At 38.2% G+C, this 25,910-nt stretch overlaps 1 protein-coding gene across 4 annotated transcripts in view; it reads left to right on the top strand.

The window, feature by feature from the left end:
- Nucleotides 1-25,910, top strand: part of SEC24C (SEC24 homolog C, COPII coat complex component) — a 26,500-nt gene extending 590 nt beyond the window's left edge. The window contains exons 2-24 of one of the 4 annotated variants that reach the window (XM_010714386.2): nucleotides 2,554-2,637; nucleotides 4,496-4,637; nucleotides 5,962-6,140; nucleotides 6,698-7,147; nucleotides 7,826-7,950; nucleotides 9,197-9,265; nucleotides 10,861-10,972; nucleotides 12,170-12,297; nucleotides 14,677-14,815; nucleotides 16,298-16,413; nucleotides 17,473-17,597; nucleotides 17,833-18,024; nucleotides 18,985-19,078; nucleotides 20,438-20,554; nucleotides 21,023-21,193; nucleotides 21,549-21,645; nucleotides 21,939-22,084; nucleotides 22,555-22,693; nucleotides 23,138-23,256; nucleotides 23,594-23,773; nucleotides 24,447-24,638; nucleotides 25,052-25,141; nucleotides 25,569-25,910. In XM_010714386.2, the coding sequence (XP_010712688.1) occupies nucleotides 2,554-2,637; nucleotides 4,496-4,637; nucleotides 5,962-6,140; nucleotides 6,698-7,147; nucleotides 7,826-7,950; nucleotides 9,197-9,265; nucleotides 10,861-10,972; nucleotides 12,170-12,297; nucleotides 14,677-14,815; nucleotides 16,298-16,413; nucleotides 17,473-17,597; nucleotides 17,833-18,024; nucleotides 18,985-19,078; nucleotides 20,438-20,554; nucleotides 21,023-21,193; nucleotides 21,549-21,645; nucleotides 21,939-22,084; nucleotides 22,555-22,693; nucleotides 23,138-23,256; nucleotides 23,594-23,773; nucleotides 24,447-24,638; nucleotides 25,052-25,141; nucleotides 25,569-25,709 (3,347 nt within the window). In that variant the 3' untranslated portion in view covers nucleotides 25,710-25,910. The remainder of the gene's footprint in view (nucleotides 1-2,553; nucleotides 2,638-4,495; nucleotides 4,638-5,961; nucleotides 6,141-6,697; nucleotides 7,148-7,825; nucleotides 7,951-9,196; nucleotides 9,266-10,860; nucleotides 10,973-12,169; nucleotides 12,298-14,676; nucleotides 14,816-16,297; nucleotides 16,414-17,472; nucleotides 17,598-17,832; nucleotides 18,025-18,984; nucleotides 19,079-20,437; nucleotides 20,555-21,022; nucleotides 21,194-21,548; nucleotides 21,646-21,938; nucleotides 22,085-22,554; nucleotides 22,694-23,137; nucleotides 23,257-23,593; nucleotides 23,774-24,446; nucleotides 24,639-25,051; nucleotides 25,142-25,568) is intronic. The other 3 variants (XM_010714387.2, XM_003207998.3, XM_003207997.3) reach the window with 3 other exon arrangements.

Raw genomic sequence — 25,910 nt, 5'->3', positions numbered from 1 at the left:
TCTCAGAGTTAAGGTATAGCTTTAGATAGGAAGCATGGTTGGAACTAGCTTCTTTACTATCTTTAAAAGCAACAGAAAGTTTATGGATATGTGGGTATGCTAATGTATTCCAGAATTCTCCTGGTTCTGCAGGATCATGCCAGTTTTTTTAGAATGGCAAAATAAGCCTAAGGCTGTGTATTTTTTCTTTAAAACTTTTTTTTCTGTATTCAAATGAAAGTCTAACGTAAAAACAAAATATCCTCAAATTTTTATAAATTTAGAGCACCCAAATTCTACTGGGAGATTAATAGTGGCTTTAGCATCAGTAATGTTGTAGAAGATAAAATACTATAGCTTTGAGAAGAAGTGTATCTACCTCTTAAAATGATATTGATGAATTCAAGTCCACCAGGATAAGCACAACACAGACTTTCACTCTGAAAGGTTTTAAATTTTGGACTGTTTTCCTAAGGAAATGAGCAATATACTAGTCATGTTAATGATCTCTGTGTCATTGTCCTTACAAATACACTTTGAATTTTTTGCAATGTGGAATTTAAGCCAGACTTGATGAGACAAATAGAACAATCAAAATACCCACTGTCTTACTGAAACTGGCAGAAGTGGGAGACTGAAATATGCATCCTGAGAAAGAGACTTCCAGGGGAGCTGAATGGTTCCCCTGCTGTTTAGTTTGGCTGGAGTTAGCACAGTAGTGGAGTAGAAGAGGAGCATGTGGTATGCTGAGGAAGTGGATTATTCACTTTTGTTCCATCTTCCTCTTCTTTCCTTAATCCTCTACTTCTCCTCCTCCCAGGAAATCTTTCAGCATCACTTTTAATGAATGAGCTTTGAACTAATTTCATGGAGGATTTAAATTCTTATACAAGCTATGAAAATCAGCACTGTGCAGCAGAAAGAAGCCCTGCTTCCTGGGAGTGCACAAGACAGAGCTTTGAGCACATTGGCTGCTCAGTGTACACATCAGCTAACTGGTGTTTTCCATTGCATGAAAGGAATGGGGAGGAATTGGGCTTAATTCAGTGAGAGAGAGAGAAGGAGATTCAGAAAGGGCAAAGAGTGTAGATCTGGAAAAGCTTTATCTGCTCTGCCCTTTAGAACAAACAAGTTTTGACAGACAGTAGTGTGAAGAATGTTTAGGATCTTTGTGAAAAAGAAATGAGTGAGCTTTTCCCATCAAAAATTACTTGCAAGACTGAAAGGCATTTCATTTTAAGGGAATTAGCTGGTTTTCTGCTGAATTGTTTGCTTTGGCTTTTTTAGTTTCAGAGCAGCAGAAATGTCATTCATGATTGATCAGTGAGAATGTGCCTAGAAATCTTCTCATATACCTATAAACCTTTGCAGATTAAAAACAGGCTGGTATTTGTGCACCAGTAGTGATTGAGTGGTAGCGTGACACTGGCAACATGTTGGACAACAGAGGCATATTGCAGTCCTTATGTCCCTCAGCAGTGTCTTGGGGAAGGGCCACCTGTAGTTTGTAGAGATCCCTCTTGTAGTTTTTTTTTTTTTCTTAGAAGACCTCCCTTCCTAAACACAGGAGAAGGATCCTTCACAGACTGTACAAAGGAAATCCTGTCAGGGTGCACATCTCATACCTGCTCTTGCAAATTCAGGATTTCTGTCCTTAGAAGGAGGAAATGTAAAATGCAGAGCATGAGTGTAGCAGCCAGAAGTTAAAACTTGCTAGTAGGTGCTAAACGAGATCCAGGTAGAAAAGAGTGACATACGGTGCGTTAACAGAGCAGGTAGGTGATAAAGAAAAAAAGTCTCCATCTTCACTATCTTCGTCACGGTGTTTGTTATGAGTCTTTGCAGCAAGACCTGTTGTGACCGTATAATGTAGAGGGGAGAGAATTCAATTCAGAGATGCTAGAGTGACAGGAATTGAGAACACTGAGGCATGAAAGGTGCTGATGTTACTCTGTGGTGTGAATGTAGTCATCTTAAGGATGCGTTTGAAAAATAAAAAGTAAAAAGTGCTTGGAAAACTGACTGGAGAAGTATTGGCGGCACTTGCCATCCTTGGTCAGAGAAACTTTGTATCTGACTTATGACAAACCCTAGCTTTAACTGATGGAAGCATGGAAATGTTGTGCCAGAGGCTGAGAACTTGCTTAGAACAGAAGTGGAATACTGCACTGTTAGCTGAGAACAGCTTCTTCCCACAATAAAAGGGCTGAAAGAACCAGGATAATTTTGCATCAGTCTTTCACTCCTACAGTCAGTTATTTGCTTCTAATGAGATCATGCAGTTGGAAGTACAAATACAATTGTCTGTCTACCAGTAACAGTTAGGTTGCTTTTGGATTATTATGCTCTAGACTTAGTTCACAATATTTACATTTGTATTCATGTTAATGTATGACTGTGGTAACATACATTATGGGTGTAGAACAGTGAGAGGGAAAATAGGAAAGAAGTAGTAAATGGGACGTGGGTTTTTATATACGTGATACTTTCTGCACTGTAGACTGTCCTTAACATTGGAAATGCTGTCTTGGTGCTTTCTCTCAGGCTTGATTTACTGGTATTCTGTCTTTCCAGGTTATTTTCCTTCCTTGGGGTTCCCTTCGAAGGGCTCTCCTGTTTCTCTCAACTCTGACACTTCTCTTGCACCTAATTTCATAGGTAAATGTGGGAGCGTTTGTGCTGTGCCACTCCTACTGTGGGGAAGGGGTGGTTCTCTTAACCATCTTCTGTGCCACATTCCAGTTCAGCAGGGTTTTTGTCTCAGGGGTGTGGGTATTCTGTTCTTCAGGCAGAGGTAGATGGGATGCTTCCTACGCTATTTCTCAGCAGCATTCCAGAAACATAAATATGATATGAAGAAATAGTTGTAGTATAAATCCCTTATATCTGCAGATTTGTAGATTAAAAACTGACTTGTGACTAATGTTTTCAGAAGGCTTGTTTCGAAACCTGAATTGGCCCATAGAGTTCTGGTAAGAAGCAGCCTTAATTTTTTTCTTGAAATGCAACAAACAAAACCTATTCCCTTTGGGAAAGAACTAAAATGTGAGGTCTGAAATAAAAGCATTGCAGTGAAGAAATACAAAACAAACAACATTGAAAAACAACCAATCAAACAAAAAAAACCTCCCCAGCCACCAGGAATTTGGTCTTATAAAAATCCTTTGACTTCTAACTTGGATTTTCATTTAAGGAAAAAAACTTCTAGCCTTCTTGAATATAGCATAAAAGCCTTATCTGTTAGGAATAGTTCTAATTCTGAAAGCTGTTGCTTGAAGAAGGAAATAATTTTGTTAAGTCAGCGATGGAGATACAGCAGTTAGAAACATTGCAAGAAATCATGTTGTATTTTTCCCTAAAATAAGGGAAAATTTTTATTTTTACCCTGAAATGAAGGGTATGTTGGAAGAGCCATTTCCATCAGTGTCTGTTAAAAAGAGTAGGCAGTCAGAGCTGGGCAAAGTTCGTGTAATCTCAGGACTTTGAATAAAATCACTGTCACTTCCCATTATTCTGCAGTCTGCCTCTATTTTGAGGTCTGTGATGAGTAAGGACAGTATTTTGTAAGTATCTCAAAGGTATTGAAAAGGAACTTAAAGGTTCCTCAAGAAAAATAAATCTTAAGGTGAACAAACCACTAGATATTCATATCCCTTCAAGTAATTTTTTTCAGTGGCTATTTGAGCAGTCTGTGGTAATGGTTAGAGAAGTATATTTGTGAGAAGAATTAGGAAAAATAAGATTTCTCAGGGTTTGGTTTTTGTTTTTTTTTTTGGAATTAAAGGAGCATTTATCAAGTTGTGTGCCTGGTAAAGCTGAAAAAAACCTGTAAACCTGTAGTTGTAGTTAACAGGCACAGTCATATAGTTCTAATTATCAGAGTTTTTAATATAATCTTAATCAAATAGGAGTTAATATTTATTTATTTATTTAAGTAGATGCTATAGGAAGCAGTTCACTTTGAAAAACTAGAAAGTATTCCTGCTGCTCTCCAACCTTAAGAAGCTGGAAGAATAGCCTGTGGTGGTCCCTGCTAGGCTGGGCATAAAAACAGCCAGTAGAGTGTAATTTCTCAAAACGGAATCTATTTACATGACGCTTACTCTTCAAGAGGGGAAAACTAACCTCTAATGAATGCAGGTTTTATGTAAATGCAGATAAAAACAAGTAGATTTGAAGGGGGAGGAACTTAAGATCTTTCGGGTAAGAAAACAGACATTTTTTCATCAAAAAATAAAGATGTCTTTTGAAGGTTTTCCACAGTGCCTATTTTCTATTTGATCTGTGTGGAGATGTGACTAGTGACAATGGCTAGAATAGTTGATTTCAGTTTTGCTACTACTAACGTAGTTGTGCAAATGACTTGCTGCTGAGAGAGTACTGATGCATTAATTTGGCCATCCAAACTCTTTTTCACTTTTTTTCCTCCCTTGATTTTTCTTGGTAGCTATTTCAAGCTCTTATTCCTGTGAATAATTTGTGGGGTTTTTTTGTTTTCTGTTTTTTTTGTCTGTAGGTTCAGTCAGAGCCCTTCCAACTTCTGGAGCTCCCCCTCCAGCCAGTGGAACATCTCTTCCTTCTGGCCACCAGGGGTACAGTCAGTTTGGACAAGGAGACGTGCAGAATGGGATCCCAACCTCAACAGCACCAATGCAGAGGTATATATGGGAAGAGAAAATCATAATGCTAGGTCTCAGCCATTTGGCATTTAGTTTGCTTTAGATCCTTTGTTTTTGCTGTGGTGGACATGGACTTTTTTTTTTATCTTATTGCCCTCTCTGGGCAGCCTGTTCCAGTGCTCTGTCACTCTGACAGTAAATAAATTTTTCTTTGTGTTAGTATGAAACTTCCTGTGTTACAGTTTCTGCCTGTTTCTTTCTGTTCTATCATTGCTTGCCACTGAAGAGTCCACTCCCATCAACTTGATTTCTGCACTTCAAAATTTATAAATAGTTATGAGATCCTCTCTTAGCAATTCTTAGCAAATCTTTTCCAGTCTGAGGAGTCCCAGGTCTCTCAGCCTTTCCTTGTACAGGAGTTGCTCCAGGCCCTTTGTCATCTTTGTTGCCCTCCGCTGGACTCTTTCTAGGAGATCCCTGTCTTTTTTGAACTGGGGACTCCAGAACTGGACACAGTATTCCAGATGTGGCCTCACCAGGGCAAAGTAAAGGAGGATCACCTCCCTTGACCTCTGGCCTCGTGCTTTTTAATGCACCTGTGTTATGTGTATAGACATCAGATGACTAGTCAAAACCACTTCTCCAAAGTCTTTCTTTTGTGATAATCTTTTTCCCGTAAATTTCCTGGTTGCCAGAATCTGTCTTGTTTGGAAACAATTGCTTCCACATAGAAGATGTGTTTGGTTCCTTGACAGCATGAACTAATCTCAATGGAGTATTCTTCTGACTATTACTGCAGAGTGATTTCTTAGTATGTTCTGTTTTTCTTATGAAGATGAGTCATCTTCATCTAAAGTTTATGGTGTCTTCTCCAGAGAGATATTGCCATTACCCATGAGGTGAAAGTGACAGCAGTCTTGGTATTTCATACTGATTACTGGTTAGAAAGGAAGGTGGTTGTTTTTATTGCTTTTTGGTTAAGCTCAGCATTGTCAGCTGGAGAGTCCAAAGCCTTTGAACAATGGAGCCTTCTTCAAGAGTTGTGCAGGCTCTGTTGTTTCTTATCATGTAGGCTCTCTTGCAGTTTTTCTGATTTCTTCTGGTAACTGAAATGGAATTAACAGAAAATGTTTTAAACGTAGAACTTGTGTTTTAGGAACCAGCAGGTTTTTATGATGAAAGAGATTCAGACCTGTGTGGGGTGTATGTAATTATTTTTCAGAAACTTAACAACAGTGCTTAGTTTATACTTCATGTAAATTATTGTCTAGTATTTATATGCTAGAACAACTTTAAAGGCATGGAGAATTGTAACTGCTTGCATAAGGGGTATCCAGTGAAATTTCTCATCTCCCCTTTTCAGGCCGCCTGCTTCTCAGCCGTTCCTGCCAGGTTCAGCACCTGCACCTGTCAGCCAGCCATCTACGTTCCAGCAATATGGTCCCCCTCCATCCAGTGTACAGCAACTCAGCAATCACATGGCAGGGATGACAATTGGCAGTACTTCAATCTCTGCTCCTCCCCCAGCTGGACTGGGATATGGTGAGGTTTTCTGGCTGTAAAAATACATGACTGCTTTCAATCTGTACTACTTATTAAGTTTTGCTCTTGTCAATGATTCATTGCCATAGGTTGATGGAGATTATGTGAATGTTGATATCTGCCATGGTAAATAGTAGTTTCCTTGGCTGGTGATATCATCACTGGGGAAAAAAGAGCTGAGATTACTGCAGGGGTCAGTGCAGGAAGTATTACAGGACACAAGGAGGAATATTGTTATATTCTTTAATCATTTTACTAAATGAATCTGTGTGTGACACAGAAACATCTACACGTATGTAAGCTGAGAGTCTACATTCCTTGTCACTCAGCTCAGTCAAAAAATAATAAGGAAGAGGGAGAGTTTTCAGATCCCTTAGAGGAATGTTCACTTAAGGTTTTTATGTTGGTACTGGAATGTCCTGGAATCTGAAGGTGAAAGTAGTAGACCAGTTTAGATAATTTTGAGTGAAGGGGTACTGTTTGAACTGTTTTGAGTTTGAAATTAATTTTATAGAGGAAATTTGTAGAAAAAAATGATAATAATGTTTTCTTATTAGGTCCCCCAACATCGGTTCCCCCGGTCTCAGGGAGCTTCAGTGCAACAGGATCTGGTCTCTACGCACCGTACACTGCGAGCCAAGGACCCCCTCCTCCCAGTGTGCCTCAGGGTCTTCCTTTGGCACAGCCTCCCTTTTCTGGTCAACCAGTACCAACTCAGCGCTTACCTACTGAAGTCCCTGGTTTTGCTCCGCCTCCGTCTTCTACGGGGATTGGACCTTCCTCTTACCCTCCTTCCACAGGTGCCCCAAGGCCGCCTCCCATGCCCGGCCCACCGCTGTCTGGGCAGACAGTTGCTGGACCACCTATGTCCCAGCCTAATCATGTATCCTCACCACCACCCCCATCAACTCTGTCAGGGCCTCACCCGGGGCCTCCCATGAGTGGCCTTCATGGACCACCTCCACCCACTCATCCTCCTCAGCCAGGATACCAAATGCAGCAGAACGGTGAGTATTCCTAATGTAGAAATTGTTTGTTGGATGTGTTCTCTGTGTGCTACAGAGAAATGGATTTCAGGTTTCTAACTTGGAGACTTCTGGCTACAGTTCAAAGCTTTGCTCTTGTTTCCCTGTGATAAAGGACAAATCCAAGATAAACAGTAATATTTACCGTTCTAAACTATTTGTTTTATGGGTTTTAATCAAGTGATATGAAATGACCTCATGAAGCTAAAAAAAACAGAAGATGTTATCACACGTTAACCTATTACTGTGACTTCAGGCAAGTCAAAACTACCTGAGAGTTCTTTGCATAACTTTAGTTTATGGCACTGTGGGGTCATCCACTGACTATCTGGCTGTTCTGTGTGTAATTTTTTTTAGGCAGTTCTGTAGAATGTTGACAGTACACGATCTTAATACAAATTTTAATCCTGTTATTTTGAAAATAGTTATGTTGGTCTTAACCGTGTTTCTTTAAGCCTGGTTTTAAGGAGGACTGTGTCAGCTTACTGAATCACTGGTTGAGATGTACTAAGCTAAAATACTGAGAAATATTTAATCCTAATTGTCTAGAAAGCATGTAGGATTCTTGTTATTTTTATGATGACAGAACAAATGGGAAGTGCCTAATGAGGAACTGCCTCATGTTAGCTGTTATTTAATTTATTGTTCCTTTCTTGTAAGGTTCCTTTGGACAGGTGAGGGGCCCCCAGCCGAACTATAGCGGAGCCTATCCAGGCACACCAAATTATGGAAGTCAGCCTGGCCCACCACCAAAACGCTTGGATCCAGATTCAATTCCTAGCCCTGTAAGCTTACTTTGCTCTTAAGTGTGAACTTTTCCGTGGTGTCTTTACTTTAAACAAAACTGACAGAGACCAAAGCTGAAAGCAGATTTCTTGTTCCAAAGGGCAATAGCCTTTTTTTCCTGCTTTCTTTTCTCTATTATATCCAGCTTCTGTCACTTCTTATGAATAAGCCCAGAAGCACTTCTTCCCTTGACAACTGAAGAAAGACACTGCATATACTTATCACTGCTTTAATTCCTCAGGGCTTTTTCGGTACTGTGTTACGTTTTAGGAATCCTTGAGGGCTTAGATTAAGCTTGCTTCACCATTTCTGAATTCTTACTTTCCAAGGTGAACTAACTGCTGGTAGGTAGCAATCTACGAACTTCATGATCAAAGCTTAAACTAAGGTTCACAGGAGATGATTGTAATGTTTTCTCTTTTCCTATTGCCTGGTTAGTTTTCTTTGGATCATAAAGTCAGGATGCTACTTCAATCAAACATGGACAGCTTCACAAATTAGGATTATGTTTTGGAATGGAGGTTCTGAGGAAAAGACAAGCACTGGTGTGCAATGGCTAGCAGTGATGTGTAATATTAAGCCTGGATTTGCTATTGCCAGTAGTCTGCTATACTTTTCTTCCACAGCTCCTGGTGCTGTCATTGTCTCAGAAGGCCACAACTGTTTGGTAACAGGGAACTTTTCCAGAGCAGTGATTACAACTGGTTCTTAAGAACTCTAAAAATAATTTAGTTTTGAGTTACAGCTGAGGTCTTTACTGCTGCTATTCAGAAGTTACTGCTATTCAAAAAAGATGATCTATTTAGACTTCAGGTTTATATAAGGCTTAGGACTATTTTTTTCATGGAGAATAAGAATGTATAATTGCTTGTCAGCTTCTTTTTTCCCACTAAATGAGATCTCAAATGGCTTTTATCAGTTACCTTCATTTCAGCATGTTCTTGAAACATAAATTCCCAATTTCTAACTAAAATGAGCACGTGAGCTACTACTATGTGATAGCAGTGTGTCTCAGTATCGCAGCAATACTGACATTTGGGATTGGTGTACGTTGCAGAAGCTGGTATGTTTCTTGTTGCATGAGTGAATGTCCAAATATATCTAATTGCAGTGCTTCAAGTTGGAGTAGAGAGAAGTAACACTGTTACTTTTTGTTTTATTATTCTCTTCTCTTTCTTTTTCCTTCTTTTTTTTTTTTGGTGGCACTCTTTATTTATTATACAACTTAATAAAAAAAAAGTAAAGCAACTTAATGAGCTGCCACCCCAGCAGAAACCCAGACACAGAATAGACCCAGATGCAATTCCTAGTCCAGTAAGTGCTATATATATATGTCAATTGTAATCTGTGTTGGTGACCATCTGTGCATGCATGAAACCTGAACTTCACCTCATTAACCCTTCATCACTAATCCTATATCCTTTCCTTGCTATGTCCTGCTTGCCTTATCGAAATGAGTATGATAACACCACGAGAGGTTGTTAAAGTCTCTTCTGTGATGTTTGGTGAGGCAATAGAAAGTAGACTGTTTCAGAAACAGATCATGAAGAATGTCTCCCCTTCACTTTATCTGTTCCTTAAAATACAGATTACATGGCATTTCAAGTGTTAAGTCATCAGTGTAATTGTCCGTATAGTGTGTTCCATGTTAACATGCACACCTTATGAGTCTTTGTAGCCATGTCTTTTACCATTTCTGAGCAGAATTTGGTTACAGATCTTGTTGATAGCAGTACTGGGCTAATGCTTTGAACTTGTACAACTGAGGAGACACTGTTTTCTTTTGATGTTACTTGCTGATGTAAATCTTCTAGTTGACTACTATGAAGCGTGGGGAGCTAGAAACATTCTTTCATTATCTGTGCTAATTTGTAACCATTATATTTTGATTTTGGAAATACAATGGTTATGTCTTGAGAATTTTACCTGAAGAAAAAGCAGCTACCTTTTGCACTGGAAGGAGAAAAACCAATTACCCAAGTACCAGTTCTTCCTTGTTTAGCTAAATTTGGTCATAAAACAGCTACAGGCTGTGAGGTCATCAATGTCAATCAGTCTGTAGACTTTTGAGATGGAACTCGATTTAAGTGAGAGAAGTCTGATGCTGTGGGTGGTGTTTTTTCTGGCAACTTGGAATCTGTAGTGAAAGGGTGGAAGTTCTGTTGTGCACAGTTTCACATTTCACAGTTTAATCAAAGGTACATGTGGTGGCAAAATAAGATCAGAAGAATTGTTGCTAGTTTTAATTTTTGATTCAAGCACCAATACAGTAAAGGTAATTAAAACTATGCAATAACAATCTTCTGTTCTTATGCAAAGTTCAGTGGATATTTTAGTCAATGAAAACTGTTCAGTGCTTTTCTGTTCTCTGTAGTACATTTGTATTAATGACAAAATTGTAGTTCTAATAAAAATGAAAACTTTCACTTGTTTTGTGAAGTTTAAGCCTGAATCATTGATAACTCTCTTTTGAAACTTCACTTCCCGCATCTCCAAAAAGCACCATGAACACAACAGAAAGGAAAAGCCAGGTCATCTATACAACTTCAGTCTGAGACTAAAATAACCTTCTGATTTTAATTTGGCTACTATCAGCAAAAAAGGAATGTTAACAAAAATTCCTTTCCTGATCTAAATTTCTTTCTTGAGTTCAGATCATAGCACACAAAGTATACTACTGTTCAAAATACTTGGGGAAAATTGTGTAACTTGTATGTTATTTGTTAGTCATTCAGTATTATCTAAAATCCAGCTGAGAGGTGACTGCTTGGTAAAACTTATTTGCTTTAGACTTGTTGTTTTTTTTTAGAGCTAGTGATGTTTGCCTCAGGTTCCTTTTCACTGCCTTGCAGATGCAAATTTCTTGTTATCCAAGACTCGAAAGATTAACTCAGTGTTTTCCATTGTAGATTCAAGTGATTGAAGATGACAGAAGTAACCGTGGATCAGAACCATTTGTCACTGGAGTGAGAGGGCAGGTCCCACCTCTTGTTACTACCAATTTTTTGGTCGAGGATCAAGGTAAAATGACCAGCCAAAAAATGTTTCCCGGGGCAGGTTCCTGGGAGCAGCATAAGCAGCAGATGAAGCTTTTTCTATAGAGCTATATCATGATAGCTCAGAATTGAAATATACCAGCAATATTGTTTGAATTCATCTGAAAACAGTGTATAAGTGGGATGTCATTTGGTCCATGGGTTTCATAGAGAAAGAATATTTCAACTTTATTTCCTATACTTTTTTTGAGTTTTTAAGCTCCCTTAAAACTTCAGAGTCCAAACCCTATGGTTGGGTGCTTCACTTCTCAGCCAGACTTTTTAAAAAATAAAAAATAAATAATTAGGGATTTCTGAGTTGAGATTTTTGCCCATAGTGTGATTTACTCTGCAGAAAGAATGGAACAGGAATTTTTTTTTTTTAGAGGTTTAAGTTTGAGGCTTAAGGGGAGTCAAATCTACTTGGTTTGATTTTTGGGGCTTATATTATACATTGTTAATCATAAAGATGCATTCAGTTTGGAATTGAGTGTTATGTAATTATGGAATTAAGTTCATGTAATTCTTGTGGTTTCCTTCTGCTTCAGGAGATTCATTCTTTCATTTGGTGATTCTGTAGTGCAGGAGGAAGGGTAGATTTGTTTGCTAGGCACGTGTCTGTGTGTCCATCTGCTTGTTTGTGAGGTGAAATTTCACTGCGCAAGAATCAGTAAAGAATGAATTTCATGTGAGAATTAAGTACATAACATTAAAATATGCAGTTGCATATGAAACAGGGAAGTGTATTTTATTTCTTTTTATCAAAAGAAAATAGGGATGTTGTCTCTTTCCTTTTGTGAAAAGCCTTAGTGAAGACGTATGGTCCTCTGTTCACACAGTTCAGTGTTTTCTAATAGATGTTTTTCACACAATATCATCTGTGTTTTAAAAACTCAAGCACAGTCTTAAAGTGTACTTGATGATATAAATAAATCTCAAAGCACAGCTGATGGTCATCAAGATATCCTTCGACCAACTAAGTGAAGCTGAGAAACTAGAAACTTGCACACACAAAATGATGATCGCAGCAGAAATATTTATTGAAGCAAAATATTATATATTTTGAGGATAAAATTCCTTTTATAGAGGAATAGTCTTCAGAACAGCTGAAGCTATCTTGATTTCTGTTCTTGAATATAAACTTATTCTGAAATTTGTCGGGATTTGTTCCTTTGTTCTCCAGGTAACGCAAGCCCCCGCTATATAAGATGCACATCTTACAATATTCCCTGCACCTCAGATATGGCCAAACAGTCCCAGGTTCCTCTAGCTGCTGTCATAAAGCCGCTTGCTACTCTACCCCCGGAGGAGGTGAGAACTGTATGCAGTTACACATGTACTGTATGCTGTCTGAACTTGTCAGGGGAGTGTTGTTCCGTGTTCACATTTATCAGATACCCTGTTTAAATTTCAGCAGTAGATGTGTTTAAGTAAGGAGAGCTGGGTAAACGTTGCTTGTTCTGTAAATATGCAATAGAGAAGCAGAGAAGTGTTGTGTTCAAAATATTTAGTATTTTGATTGCCATGCTAATCTCTGCTTTTTTTTATAGTAAGTGTCAAGCGTCACTCTGACCAAATGACCAAAATACTAGGCTGTTAACAAATGCGTGCACTTTCAATTATCTCAATTTCTTTCTTGGCCTGTGATATTTAGATTGTTACTAATCACTGATATGAAGTGTTGCCTAGGGTATCGAGTTGTGGAATTGGATGAGAGTGTATCAGGTAGCACTCATTAAGCTAATGTTGTGTACATGCACAGCACTGTGTGGATTAATTGACAGTGCAAGACTGAGCACCAGGTTCTGCTGAACTGTGCTTGAATTTCTGCATTCATTCTGTGCAGCCCTTCTAGGTGTAATAAGTGACTAGTTAGCCTTCCTACCCACTCCATCTGGGGAGATAAAAGCTCCAATGATATTGGAGCTAGAAAGTGTATTAAAAGTATTACAAATACTGTGGTTCCTGTGTAGCATTAACTTACTTAGAGCAGTGACATAAAGACAAATAAACAAACCTGTGAAGTTTTAATCTAGGTTTGCAGTATTCTGTGCCTTGTTAAACTTAACTTCAGCGTCTCCTAAGGCAAGGAATGTTCTGTAGAGTTTAAGGGTAGGGGTTATTTCATCTTTTTTAATCTTCCTAAACTGTGATTTAGATTTTGAAAACTGGTTTGTGATAAAATTGAATTGTGAAGTTGCCTGCATTTCAGTGAGGTTTAAAAGGAGCACAAAAGGTGAATGCTGTCTTGTTGGAGAAACCTGGAGGCACAACAGCAGAACTGCATTCACCTCTTGTGCTCCTTTTGGTTACAAACCACTACTTAATAGCTCTATGGTGTACTTAGGCTTTGGACAACACACTTGTGATATCCAGGGGGAAAAAAAAAAACTCATCTAGGATCAGAAAATTGTTCTGGAGACTGGTTAGCTTCCATCACTGGAAAGTTATTTATGACAAGGACAAGCTCCCTGTGGAGGGGACTGTTATGATACATGAAGGCTCAGCTGTTCAGAGCAGTAAGACTGTAAATGAAGCTAAAGCTTAACATATCAATAGTGAGAGGATACATAAGACTGGTGAGAATGCAGTGTTTGGATAAATCTAGGGTCTGTAAAATACAGGACCTGATTGCAAAATTACAGAGCGTTTGTCCTGTGCTAATGCGCAGTTTAGAAGTCATAAGAAGAAACTCTGTGCCTTCTGGAAATAAGTGGTTAATAACAACTTACATAGAGTAAGACATGTTTACAGCACCCTTGCATTTTTGAGTGGACAGAGGCTGAAGAAGAGGCTGTGGAAGCACAATACCAACATTGCCTGGCAATAATGAAACTTGAAATCTGGTTTCCTCAGAGGAGGTCAGCCTGAGGAAGATCTGGGAAACTCTGGCCACAAAGCCATTGTATCATCAATCATTCTACAGGGAGTCTTCCTCATTCCGAGACTGAGAAGCTGCAGAAGTTGCCAGACATCTTAATCTGTTTTGACCATAAACACATTGTTTTGTCAGAAATGGTTTAAAAACGGTTTGCTACACAGTAGTTTTAAAGGACTTGCTATATAGTCGGTCCAGGGCAAGCAGAACTGACAGATATGCTTCAATTCATGGTAATCTTCAAGAATGAGTGTGATCAGTTTAGATTTTTGAAGTTAATCTAGATGCTTTAAATTCTTAAATATGTGGAATGCAATGACTGACTTCTACTTGTTTAATCTTGCTCTTTACGAAGGGGAAATATAAGAGGTAGAGAATTATGTTTAAAAACAAGAAGCAAAAAATAAAATAAAATTGTGCTTACTCCTGTGAGGTTATCACAGCTATTATTTGTATGGCTTCAGTCTTCTGTGTTCGTTTGAGATCCATCCATGCTGTGTAGTGTGGCACTCCTGCACTTCAAGCAAGCTACTATATAAGGTAGTGCAGCACCATGCAGCAGTACTTGTTTGTGTCAAAGTAGGATAGCCCATTAGTGACTGCAGCCCACAAGGGAACTGCTGTGTTGAGAGCTTGAGTTGAAAAACATTTTTGAAATACTTGTTCAGGCTTCCTCTGTGTTCTCTCCCACAGCTGCTGAAATGCTAAATCCTGTATAATGTACAGGGAAACTGTTTTAAGCTCTGCAGTATGTGTGGTCAATTTTATTTGTAATCATATGACCTTTCTTTTTATTTTCCCTGCTTGCACAGACCCTTCCTTATTTGGTAGACCATGGAGAATCTGGTCCTGTCCGATGCAATAGGTGCAAGGCCTACATGTGCCCTTTTATGCAGTTTATTGAAGGCGGAAGGAGGTTCCAGTGCTGCTTCTGCAGCTGTGTCACTGAGGGTAAGATTTCTTCTGAAAACCAGACTGGGCACTGCTGATCTTTGAATAAGATTCAAAGATTCAAAAGCAATCAATCTTAATTGTGTTACACTCGTTTATAACGTATGGTATGCTATGCTTTAACGTATCTACTTTTGGGAAAACAACCATCAGTATCCCCCCCCAAAAAGTTCAGTGCTCAGTTCAGAAATGATGCTCAAATTAAGTAGGTACTTATGCATTGCAGCATTGTAATTTTAAATTTGGAACATGAAGTACTTGTTGCATGATGTATAGTGTTTTGAGAAATTATTTATGGTACTGAGATTAACCTTCAGACATGAATTAGGAATTTATTTTTTTTTTTTTCTTGCAAAGCCTCTTTGGACACTGTTAGGAGATGAGATTGCAAGTAGATCTGATGTGGCTGGATAGGAGTGTTCAGTACATGTCAGTTAGTATTTGTTGTTGTTCTAAATCAATATAAAGCACGTTCCCTCTTAAGCAGAAGTGGCTGTGTGCTGTTCATGGACTGACATCTGTGGGTTTATTTTGTATGGACAGTGGAAATGCAGGGTGCAGCAACCTTGGTTTTGAGGGTTTCATTTGGTAGGACTGCTGACTTTTGTTCTCATCACATCAATTACTCTGTGTAACGTGTCCATGGCAAACAACAATAGGAAGTTGGCTGAGGCTGGAAATGGCTGGTTTAAGAAACAAGAGAAACTTTTATGGTGATTTTTCATAGCCTGTGTGCATTCTCTGGCACTGTGCACTCAGCAGCTTTATGAATGGCTGTACTTGCAACAACTGAGCAGCTATAGAAAAGGGAAGGATGCTCAGAGGCAGCCAATGAAAGAAATGCTGTAGAAGTACAATGTAGTTGTACCTAATACTTAAGAACAATCCCTATTTTCAGCATTAAAAAAAACCACCAGCTTGTACTGAGTATATACAGAGTAGAGAGTGATCTCTTTTTTTATATATACACAGTTTTAATGGTATCACTTTGTTTTCCTTTGAACAGATAACATTTTGAGTGGTTTGAGTAACTCATAGCGAAAGGAGTGTCTCAGTTTTTGGTGTGCCTAAACAGAATCACTAATACTGAAGCCTACAGTTTGCATCAGATTCTATTGCAAGTCATTTTTTATTGCTTTTACAAGACTGGTATTTTTTTCCTGTGGACTAAATCCTTCAGAAAAATCCAAAGAGCATGTTGCAGTGATCTTTCTGATATGAAATGTAAAATGAGAATGTAAAGGAGATTAAAGAAAAGCGCAGTGGTGACTATACAACATGCCAATTTGTGCATAAGACAAACTAAAAGCAGTTCATCTGTTTCTGTTGGATTTAATGATACTCTTAGAGCAGTGATTTTTGTAATGCTTGCAAATTAGCCAGTTTTCCTGGAGTTTCATCTGAACCAGCTGTTGTCACGTTAGCTCTCTAGCGGCAGTGTTTATCATGGTTACATCTCTGAAGTTGTTTTTTTTCCCCCAGTGCCAGCTCACTACTTCCAGCATTTGGATCATACTGGAAAGCGAGTAGACTTCTATGATCGACCTGAGTTATCACTGGGTTCATATGAGTTCCTGGCAACAGTTGACTACTGCAAGGTACAGTATGTGTTTATTACTGTATTTTTGTTTTGCTTTTAAATAAAAAAAAAAACTTTTCCATGACTTGAATAATACTCTGTTATAGCTGCCTCCATCATTCTCTTCTGGAGCTATATAAGCACTTACAGCTGGACTGTGCTTTGTCACCATAGCAATTCTGCAGGAGAAGGTGTCTCTTGATAGTCTTTGGGGCACAAGGAGAAGGTAAAAGAGGTTCAAGAAAAATGCAGTAGTGATAATATAATGTGCCACTTGGTACAGAAAATGAGCTTTACCTATTGAAATTAAATTTCAGCTACAGCCATGGTTGTTAAAAATGCAAGAGTAGAGTGGAAATACATGCTATTAGAGCTATCTCACTTTTGATTGAAGACTTAAATCATAACTAACTTCTGAGGATGACATCTGTGCAGCGCATGTTAAAGCAACTTAAATAGTTACTTAAATGTTGCAATTTTACACTAGTTACCTTCTGATGCTTCAGGTTTAGTGAAAGGAAAATCCATTATGTTGCAATTAACAGCTTAAGATATGTTTTTAAGTCAAATAAGATGTGATCTTCCTAGCTCTTCTGAAAATTCTGGTTTCCTTTTGTTCTGTGTGTATTCCTTTCAATATGGTTTACAGAATTGAGAAAACTGTTCTTTTCCCAAAGTAGACTTGATATTTGAGTAGAAGGGAAAGGTTTGCAGCTCTTGGAGGAAGATGTTTTGCTCTGTATTGTAGAAATCATCTAGAACAAGTTCTAGACAAATTCCAGGGCCTTAAACTACAGGAGATGTCACACTCTGCTTTCACTATCTGTCCTCAGTTGTGGCTATGCTGCTATTCACTGAGCAAAATCTGTCAGGGACATATAACACTGATCTGTTTTAAGCATAAAGTGCTTACCCAACTTTGTTAGTTAGGCAGGGATGGAAAGTGATCTGAAGAAACAATTGCTTTTCGTGGCTGGAATGGACATGAAAGTTATTAAAGTCTGGGCCAGCATTCATTTGTTCATGTTAGAGATCTATTAGATGAACTTAATGTGACTTCTTTCCCCCTCTTCCACAGAATAACAAGTTTCCCAGTCCACCTGCTTTCATTTTCATGATTGATGTGTCTTACAATGCTGTAAAGAGTGGCTTAGTAAGACTAATATGTGAAGAATTGAAGTCAATCCTAGATTATCTGCCCAGGTAAGGTACATTATAAATTGTTGTATCCAGTCCAAATGGAGGAAACTTACTTTCTCCTTCTAAAAAAGAGTCTATGAAGCTTGTTTTCACAATGAGATCAAGCAGGACATCTTTGAGTACTTTCTAATTGTAACAGATTTCCTTCCTTTCATTTTTCCCTTATCCCTTACTGTGCTGTATTCTGTATAGTGATTTCACTCACTGTCTACTTAGATGTGAAGTATGTCTCTTACAGGGAAGGCAACATGGAGGAATCGGCCATTCGAGTAGGCTTTGTCACTTACAACAAAGTATTACACTTCTACAACGTGAAGAGCTCATTGGCACAGCCACAAATGATGGTTGTCTCAGATGTGGCAGACATGTTTGTGCCACTCCTTGATGGCTTTCTGGTGAATGTGAATGAGTCCAGGACAGTTATTGCCAGGTAACTGAAACTGAGTTATGATGTGTGGTGAATGTCTAGTTTGGTAGATTCAGGTGTTGCATTTAAAAGTGTAATGTTCACTGTTTCTTTGTCCTGTTATACACCTAGAAATCACTATGTATTAGCTTTGTATACTGTTTCAGATTAAACTTGCAGGACAAAACAGGACAACTCTTTAAGAGCGTATTTGACTTGTAGTCCAGCTTGACAGTGGGTGCATATAATGGAGTTTGGGGCAGGTGGGTCTTCATGGGTAAACAAGCAAACTTAAAAGAAAAAAAGTGTAATTTATAAGAATACTGAATCATTGTCTTTAAAGCAGCTGCCTGGGTAACTGTAAAATAAGACAACAGATATTTCCAACTTTGGTTCTCTGGAGGAAATGAGCAGAATAGAAAAGATAAAATGTAGAAGGAAATTGGCAAAACTTTGGCAAACTAATATTAATTAAACTGTGATGTTTTGTTAAATAGGTTTTGGGAACTAGACAGTGCATGTTTTGTTGTTTTTTTTTTAAGAAAATTACAGCTGTATATTATGTAGTGCATTAACAAGAACAAATATAAAGCTGTCTATTAAACCAGTTAATCTTTCAGTAGCACACAGATTTTGGCAAAGAGGTGCAAAGCGTTGCTAGACTTAAGAGTTTATTTAGCAGTATACATTGGAATATATTAAAGCAAGAATACAAGGGAGTTGTTGATACAGGCATCAGCTGAAGCTGCTGAGAAAGTCAGTAAGGGATGACAAAGCATGAGTTCTTTTCTACTGTGAACTAATGATGTGCCAAAAACTGGGGAGAATAAGTGTTTATGTATATAGACATACACACACTTTATATATTATTAAGGACACTTGTTTAAGCACCTAATCAAATAGTTCACCAACAGCATCTCTATGTGGCTTTACCATTTAAATCTAATCTTCCTGAATTTTTCCTTTTTCTTGTTTTTTTGTTAGCTTGCTGGACCAGATTCCAGAAATGTTTGCAGACACAAGAGAAACAGAAACTGTTTTTGGACCTGTGATCCAAGCCGGGCTGGAAGCACTAAAGGTTAGTAAATGTGTTGTCATGGCAAATTGTTTTTGCTACTCTGAAGTTCGTGTTCATACACTTCTAAGAAAAATAGGATGTTTTTTGAGTCTTCTTGCTGTTGATAGACTTGGTACGTGTAGGGAGTAGTTGGCTGCTAAAGAAGATGTACGTACCTCCAGTTCTATGTAGGTGGCTCTTTTTTGCTTATTTTTATAAAGCATTTTTGCACAAAGCGCAAGAAATGTGGCTTCACCTTGGTGACCTGGCTGCGTTTTTGCTTTGAACAGTTTCCAGAACCTACCAAAAAAACCCCGTCCTTCCAACACTAAAACCAGGTGCTGAACTCTATCATGTATATTTAGGCAGTCTGTAGTTTAGTATCTTTCTAATGCTGTGCTTGAAATATAATCTTTAGTTAAAGGAAAGAAAGCAATCTATTGAAGTTACCCATACCAATGTGTTAACCCAGAAAACTTTTCCAAAACTCTTCCATTCCAGTACTAGGTAACTGCACGTGTGATTTAGCTCAGGCTTATGTATACTTGATCAAGTTCATTTCCTGTATGATTTTCCTCAAATCTGTTCTTACAGCTTTATTTGTTTGTCAGGTATGTTCTTAAAAGTATCCCCTATGCTTAAATTTGGTGACAGTCCTTCAGTCAAGACACAATTCTAACTACCAATTGATTTCTCACATACTGGATTTGGCAGAGCAAATAATCTACTAAACACTGGCTAATGTTCTATAGGCTATTTATTTAAAATTAATGATTTCTCGAAAGTCAGATTACAAAGTCCTTTAACATTTCTATGACTGTCCACTGGAACAGGCTGTCCAGAGAGGTGGTGGAGCCTCCTTCTCTGGAGATATTCAAGACCTGCCTGGACACCTACTTGTGTGGCCTGGTGTAGGGAACCTGCTTTGGCAGGGGGGTTGGACTCGATGATCTCTGGAGATCCTTTCCAACCCCTACAATTCTGTGATTCTGTGACTTTTCTATTTTCTACAAGCTCAGCAGCTGTAAATCAGAATAAACCAATCTAACTTATTTGTGCAAAACCTTTTTTAGCTGCTTCAGAAAATTAAGATTTCTTTGTCGTCTTGTAGTCAGTTCTTTTCTCCCTGTCAGGGAACTACCGCAGGTCCAGAAGAACAGAAACTTCATTTTCTGTAACTGATCAGGAATCTGTGCTCCCAGTGTTAGGTATTACTGATATAACCAAGTAATTACTGAATCTGTATCTGATGCATGTTTAGTTCCTGACATAAAGAAATGAAGCAATAAAGATGCTTGTGTGCATGTTCTTGAATCACATTTTGCCTGAAGATTTTTATTAAATGTTTCTAACCTGAGCAACTTTATCCCTCTCCTGCAGGCAGCTGAGTGTGCTGGCAAGCTCTTCATTTTCCACACCTCTCTGCCCATTGCAGAGGCCCCAGGGAAGTTAAAGAACAGAGATGATAAGAAACTGATCAACACAGATAAGGAGAAGGTAATAATGACTTGCATGATGCTTATGGTACAGTTCTACATTGTACTTTACATGGGATAAAATTAATCTGACATCTCATTGAAAGAATGAGAAGGGGGTAGCACATAATAACCATCAAGGCTATTATCTTTCTACGTTCTGCTTTTATCTTCTGCTCTCAATCAGAGATGTGTAGACAGCTCTGGTATGAGAAGAAAAGTTATGTCCTACTCTTATACAGGATAAAATACTATAGGTGTGTTAAAGTGAACAAAATTCAGGATTAAAGCAACGTGTGAAGTAATTTTCATGACATTTCATTGTTTTCCAAAGGCAGAGTTAGGAAGACTATCAGATAACTCTGATTTCCCTTAAGTGAGACCTAGCCTAAGATTGTTTTGACTGTGACTCATGCTTTTCACCCCCACTCATGCTTTTCTTTTTCTTTAACCATAAACTTTTTATGTTGTCTCTAACTTCTTTTCTTAGACTTTGTTTCAACCTCAGACAAGCTTCTACAGCAATTTGGCCAAGGACTGCGTAGCCCAGGGCTGTTGTGTGGATTTGTTCCTGTTTCCAAACCAGTATTTGGATGTGGCGACATTAGGTGTAGTAACTTATCAGACAGGAGGCTCCATTTATAAGTATGCATATTTCCAGGTAAGAGCCCTGTTGAATCAAACTGATATTTGGTCTGAATAAAAGTTACTTCACAGTAACTTCTTACAGTGGTGTAAGCCATAGTGAAGAAGAAATTTGAGTAACACTTTATCTCCAAAGCAGTGCAAGAACCTTGTGGAAAGATTGTTAGCTTTGCCTTTACACAAAGAATGTTTTAAGAACAACAAGTTACTCTGTTAACTTTTAACATGATATTATAGCAGTAAGGCACTAAGCACTACATGTTGACTGATTTTTCAAGTACTACTGCAGTGATACCTTTTTAAAAATTACTTTGTAGTTTATGTAGCAGCTTTGATTTATGGTGAAACTTGAATTATTTATCATGTTTTAGCTTGAGACAGACCAAGATAGGTTCCTGAATGACTTAAGAAGAGATGTCCAGAAAGAAGTGGGATTTGATGCTGTGATGAGAGTACGTACAAGCACAGGTGGGTGTTAGCATGTGTAAGTTGTAATAAATTGACCACTTAAAGTATACCATATGGGAAGTAACAGTTTTTGCCCTTATTTATAACTTTCTGAGGCTATGCTATGCAAAAAGTTCTCTTAAAGCTTTGTCACTTTAACCATTTTGTAAAGACTGAAAAAAGATTCCTGCTGAGGTCTCTTGAGATAATTTGTTGTTTTCCTGATGATGGGATTCTCAGGATTCCAGAGGCTGTCTTGTTATTCTGCTGAAAAGTACAACTTATTATATACTTTTTGTATCCTTTGTTTGTAGGCATTCGAGCAACTGACTTTTTTGGAGCTTTTTATATGAGCAACACAACTGATGTAGAGATGGCAGGTTTGGACTGTGACAAAACAATCACAGTTGAATTCAAGCATGATGACAAACTGAGTGAAGACAGTGGTGCACTCCTCCAGGTGAGGTGGAGGGCAGAAGGCTTTCTAGAAAAAGGAAGGGAACTAATTCAGAATTGTTACCAGAAGTGTGCCAAGGCCAGAACCAAAGCCTAAGTTGGTAGTGTGCCAATTGAAGAAGATGATTGTTGCTTTGAAACTGGCACTCTCTCAAGGAACTGTTCATTGTTTCTGTCCATTACTGTACCCCTAACCTTTCAGGATACATGGTCTTAGGATGACCTCAAAAGCTTCAATTCACAATCTGTTTTCCAATACAAGTTTCTATGATTTAAAACATTTGCCACTTGTTATCTTTCATTGATGCTGATTCTTAGCAGATGCTTTTAGCTTATTGTGCAAATCCTCTACATAATTTTCTTGCTTGTTAAAGCAGCTGAGTCCTAATTTTTAAAGAAGTATGTTCAAGCCCTGCTTAACTTATTGTAACGGTATCTCATTTTCCTATACCCTGGTGTTTTTGTCTCATACAGTGTGCTCTGCTATATACAAGCTGTGCAGGACAGCGGCGACTCCGGATTCACAACCTCTCACTGAACTGTTGTACACAGCTTGCTGACCTCTATCGAAATTGCGAGACAGACACACTTATAAATTACTTGGCTAAATACGGTAAGAATAAATATGTTAAGAAGAATCGTAAGCTTTAACTGCTGTTCAAATGCTTGTTGTCATTCAGTGACACCTGTTCAGTCTTTTTTAATCAAGAGTCTGGTAGCAATCTTCATATTTCTTTCACTTAGGAGAAAGAGCACAAAACTGTGATGATAATATTGTTGCTTATGACAGGAGTTTCAAGTAGAAGGTGTAGGCTTATCTGTCCTACAACTTGTTATCTTTATTTTTAGAACTTTGTATTGAAAGCTGTCTGAATTCATAATTGTGTTTATTTTTGGACCATTTGTCCAAAGACATGCTTCAATTGTTTGTACTTGAACTACTCCCAAACTATAAACAATAGTTGTTTAGACTTACTTTGTGGAAATAGTGTTGTTTTTCAACTGTTTTTCAGCAGTCATTTCATAACTGTCCCATTTATTTCTTCTTTCTCTGCAGCATATCGTGGAGTTCTGAATAGTCCAGTAAAGGCTGTACGAGATTCACTGATAAATCAGTGTGCCCAGATCTTAGCTTGCTATCGAAAAAACTGTGCTAGTCCATCTTCTGCTGGCCAGGTAAACTGTGATGCTTTAACTTGAATCATGGACTCAGATACTAAAAAGTGTTTTTTAGCTGATTCCTTGCTTATTTTCCCTACTCAAAAAAATAGAAAAGGAGAAGGAAACTACAAGTGAAACTACAGTTGAGAATGGCTTGTTGGACAATTTTCTGAAGCTCAGAAAGCACTACTTGCTCCAGTTATGTTACTTTTGCAGGTCCATATTATATATAGATTGTCAGTTTTCTATTCTCACATTTGTACCACGCTGCTGGTTCACTCTAGCCTTGTTTTGTTAGGCACAAGCTTACTCAGCAAGAGAGCTGAACATCTTCTGTATGCTTGTCTTGTAGCTGATTCTTCCTGAATGCATGAAGCTGCTTCCTGTGTACTTGAATTGTGTGTTGAAGAGTGATGTCCTTCAGCCTGGTCCAGAGGTCACAACAGATGACCGTGCCTACATTCGTCAATTAGTCACATCCATGGATGTAGCAGAAACAAATGTCTTCTTTTATCCCAGGCTTTTGCCTCTGGTGAGTAATTTGAGACGTTCTTAACACTTGAGATTCGCTGTTGTCTTGACTTGTCCTAATGACTGGCATTTGTATTTTATCAATGGAAAGCCATTTGAGAGGTATTTGGGATCTGGCATCCGTTGAGATCCTTCAGTTAATTTCACGCAGTGATAGATGTATTTCTGCCTCTTGTGAATTTGTTGGAGGATTTGCTCTGAGCTGTGAGCATGTAACCAGTGACATGGAAAAATCTTTTAAATCTGTGGTAGCTTTTTTTAAATAAATTGTAAGGCTTTTTGTAATCTTGTTGTAATTTTAATTGTTGCAGGGAAACTACTCTTACTGTTCTCACTTTCCAGTATTGTAGTTGCTGAAATAACACTAAATACTAATTACATTCATGCTCCAGGAAGCAGTATTGAAACTACAGATTACTTTCAGAGCAACTTCTGTTTTCTTTTGTTAACCAATAATCTCTTATCAGTGTCTTATTCAATAAGAAAACTAGTCAAGAAAGATGATATTTCAATCACAGCTACTGCAGTGTTATAAACATTATATAGTGTTATTGTATACATTGGATAGTATTATAAACACTAAAAAACCACTAGGATCTTGTGGCAGAAATTTTCCAGACTTCCTAAATGTTTTTGTTTTATAACTCTGATTTCTTTACTTCACTCTAAAACAGACCAAAGCAGATGTTGACAGTGACTCCTTACCGGCAGCAATCCGAAACTCAGAGGAACGTCTCTCCAAGGGTGACATATACCTGCTGGAGAATGGGCTGAACATCTTTGTGTGGGTGGGAGTGAACGTGCAGCAAGCCCTGATCCAGAACCTCTTTGGAGTGTCATCCTTCAGTCAGATTAGCAGCACCTTGGTGAGCTGGATGGCAGTGTGGGAGATGCTGTGATAGTCGCCCAGTAGTTGAAACATTGAGAAAGCAAGTTGAGAAAATAGTTTTAACATTTTTGTGTTAGTAGGAATGAGAAGCATGGGTATGTGAAACCAGTGGAAACATCCAGTCTGAGCATGTACAGTTCTTTTTGCCTAGTTTAATCTGGCAAGCCACATTGCCATTGGCAATAAGGAGAACAGCTGATACAAAAATAATCAATCTTTAGTTTTGATACCATGTGACATTTTTAATAGCTGAAGTCAAGGAAATTGTGACAGTAAATACATTTGTAACGTTAAATAATATGCCAGTACTGCTGTGTTGTTTTTGTTTTTTTTTTGATGCTGTTATATTTCTCCACCTGACTAATGGGGATTGGATGTCTTTCTTTCCAGAGTACCCTGCCTGTCCTGGAAAACCCCTTTTCAAAGAAAGTACGGTCTATTATAGACATGCTTCACCTGCAGAGATCCCGATACATGAAGGTAAAAATGCTGATTGTTATTCATAGCTCTTATTCACCTTCTCTTTTACTCCTAGCAAACCAGGAGATGCTAATCCTGTTCATGTAAAATCCAATGCTGAACACAGTCTTAACAACTGTGATTCTAACGTACACGTTTTTTCAAGGATCTGAAAAAAAATCTGATATTAGTTTTAGAGTTCATGCTTACCATAGCTCTAAAGCTAATGGTTTTTCAATTTAATCTTATACTTCTCCATAAACTACGTATGTGGAGTTTTCTTTATAAATATGATTGAGACTTAACACAGCACAAGTATGAAAGTGAAAGCACAGAAGCTCTATTTGCTATGTTTCTAGTTGTCTTGGTTGTATTTTGAGCTATCTAGTTGTTGTTTTTTTTTCCCCGAGAGCATGAATTGTGCTAACTATCATGTTTTTGTTTGTAGTTAATAATTGTGAAGCAAGAAGATAAGCTGGAAATGCTCTTCAAACATTTTCTGGTGGAGGATAAGAGCCTGACTGGAGGGGCTTCATATGTGGACTTCCTGTGTCACATGCACAAGGAGATTCGGCAGCTACTGAGCTAGAGGAGGGAGTGGTGCTGGAACTCAGCAGTGACATTTCAGTCTTCTCTAATGATCTGATCGGAAGGTCCAGCGCCCTCAAAAAGGACAACATAGAAATCTGTACAATTCCATAATTTTTAATACACATGACATAAGCAGAAATCCTTTCAACCTCTCCTGGTCCCATATGAGAGATGAATTCTTTTTCCTGGTGAGGGCTTA

This window comes from Meleagris gallopavo, chromosome 8 (genome assembly GCF_000146605.3).
Source record: "Meleagris gallopavo isolate NT-WF06-2002-E0010 breed Aviagen turkey brand Nicholas breeding stock chromosome 8, Turkey_5.1, whole genome shotgun sequence".
NCBI classification, from domain to species: domain Eukaryota; kingdom Metazoa; phylum Chordata; class Aves; order Galliformes; family Phasianidae; genus Meleagris; species Meleagris gallopavo.
Note: the sequence above shows the minus strand (reverse complement) of the source record. Positions and strands in the feature narration are given on the sequence as shown.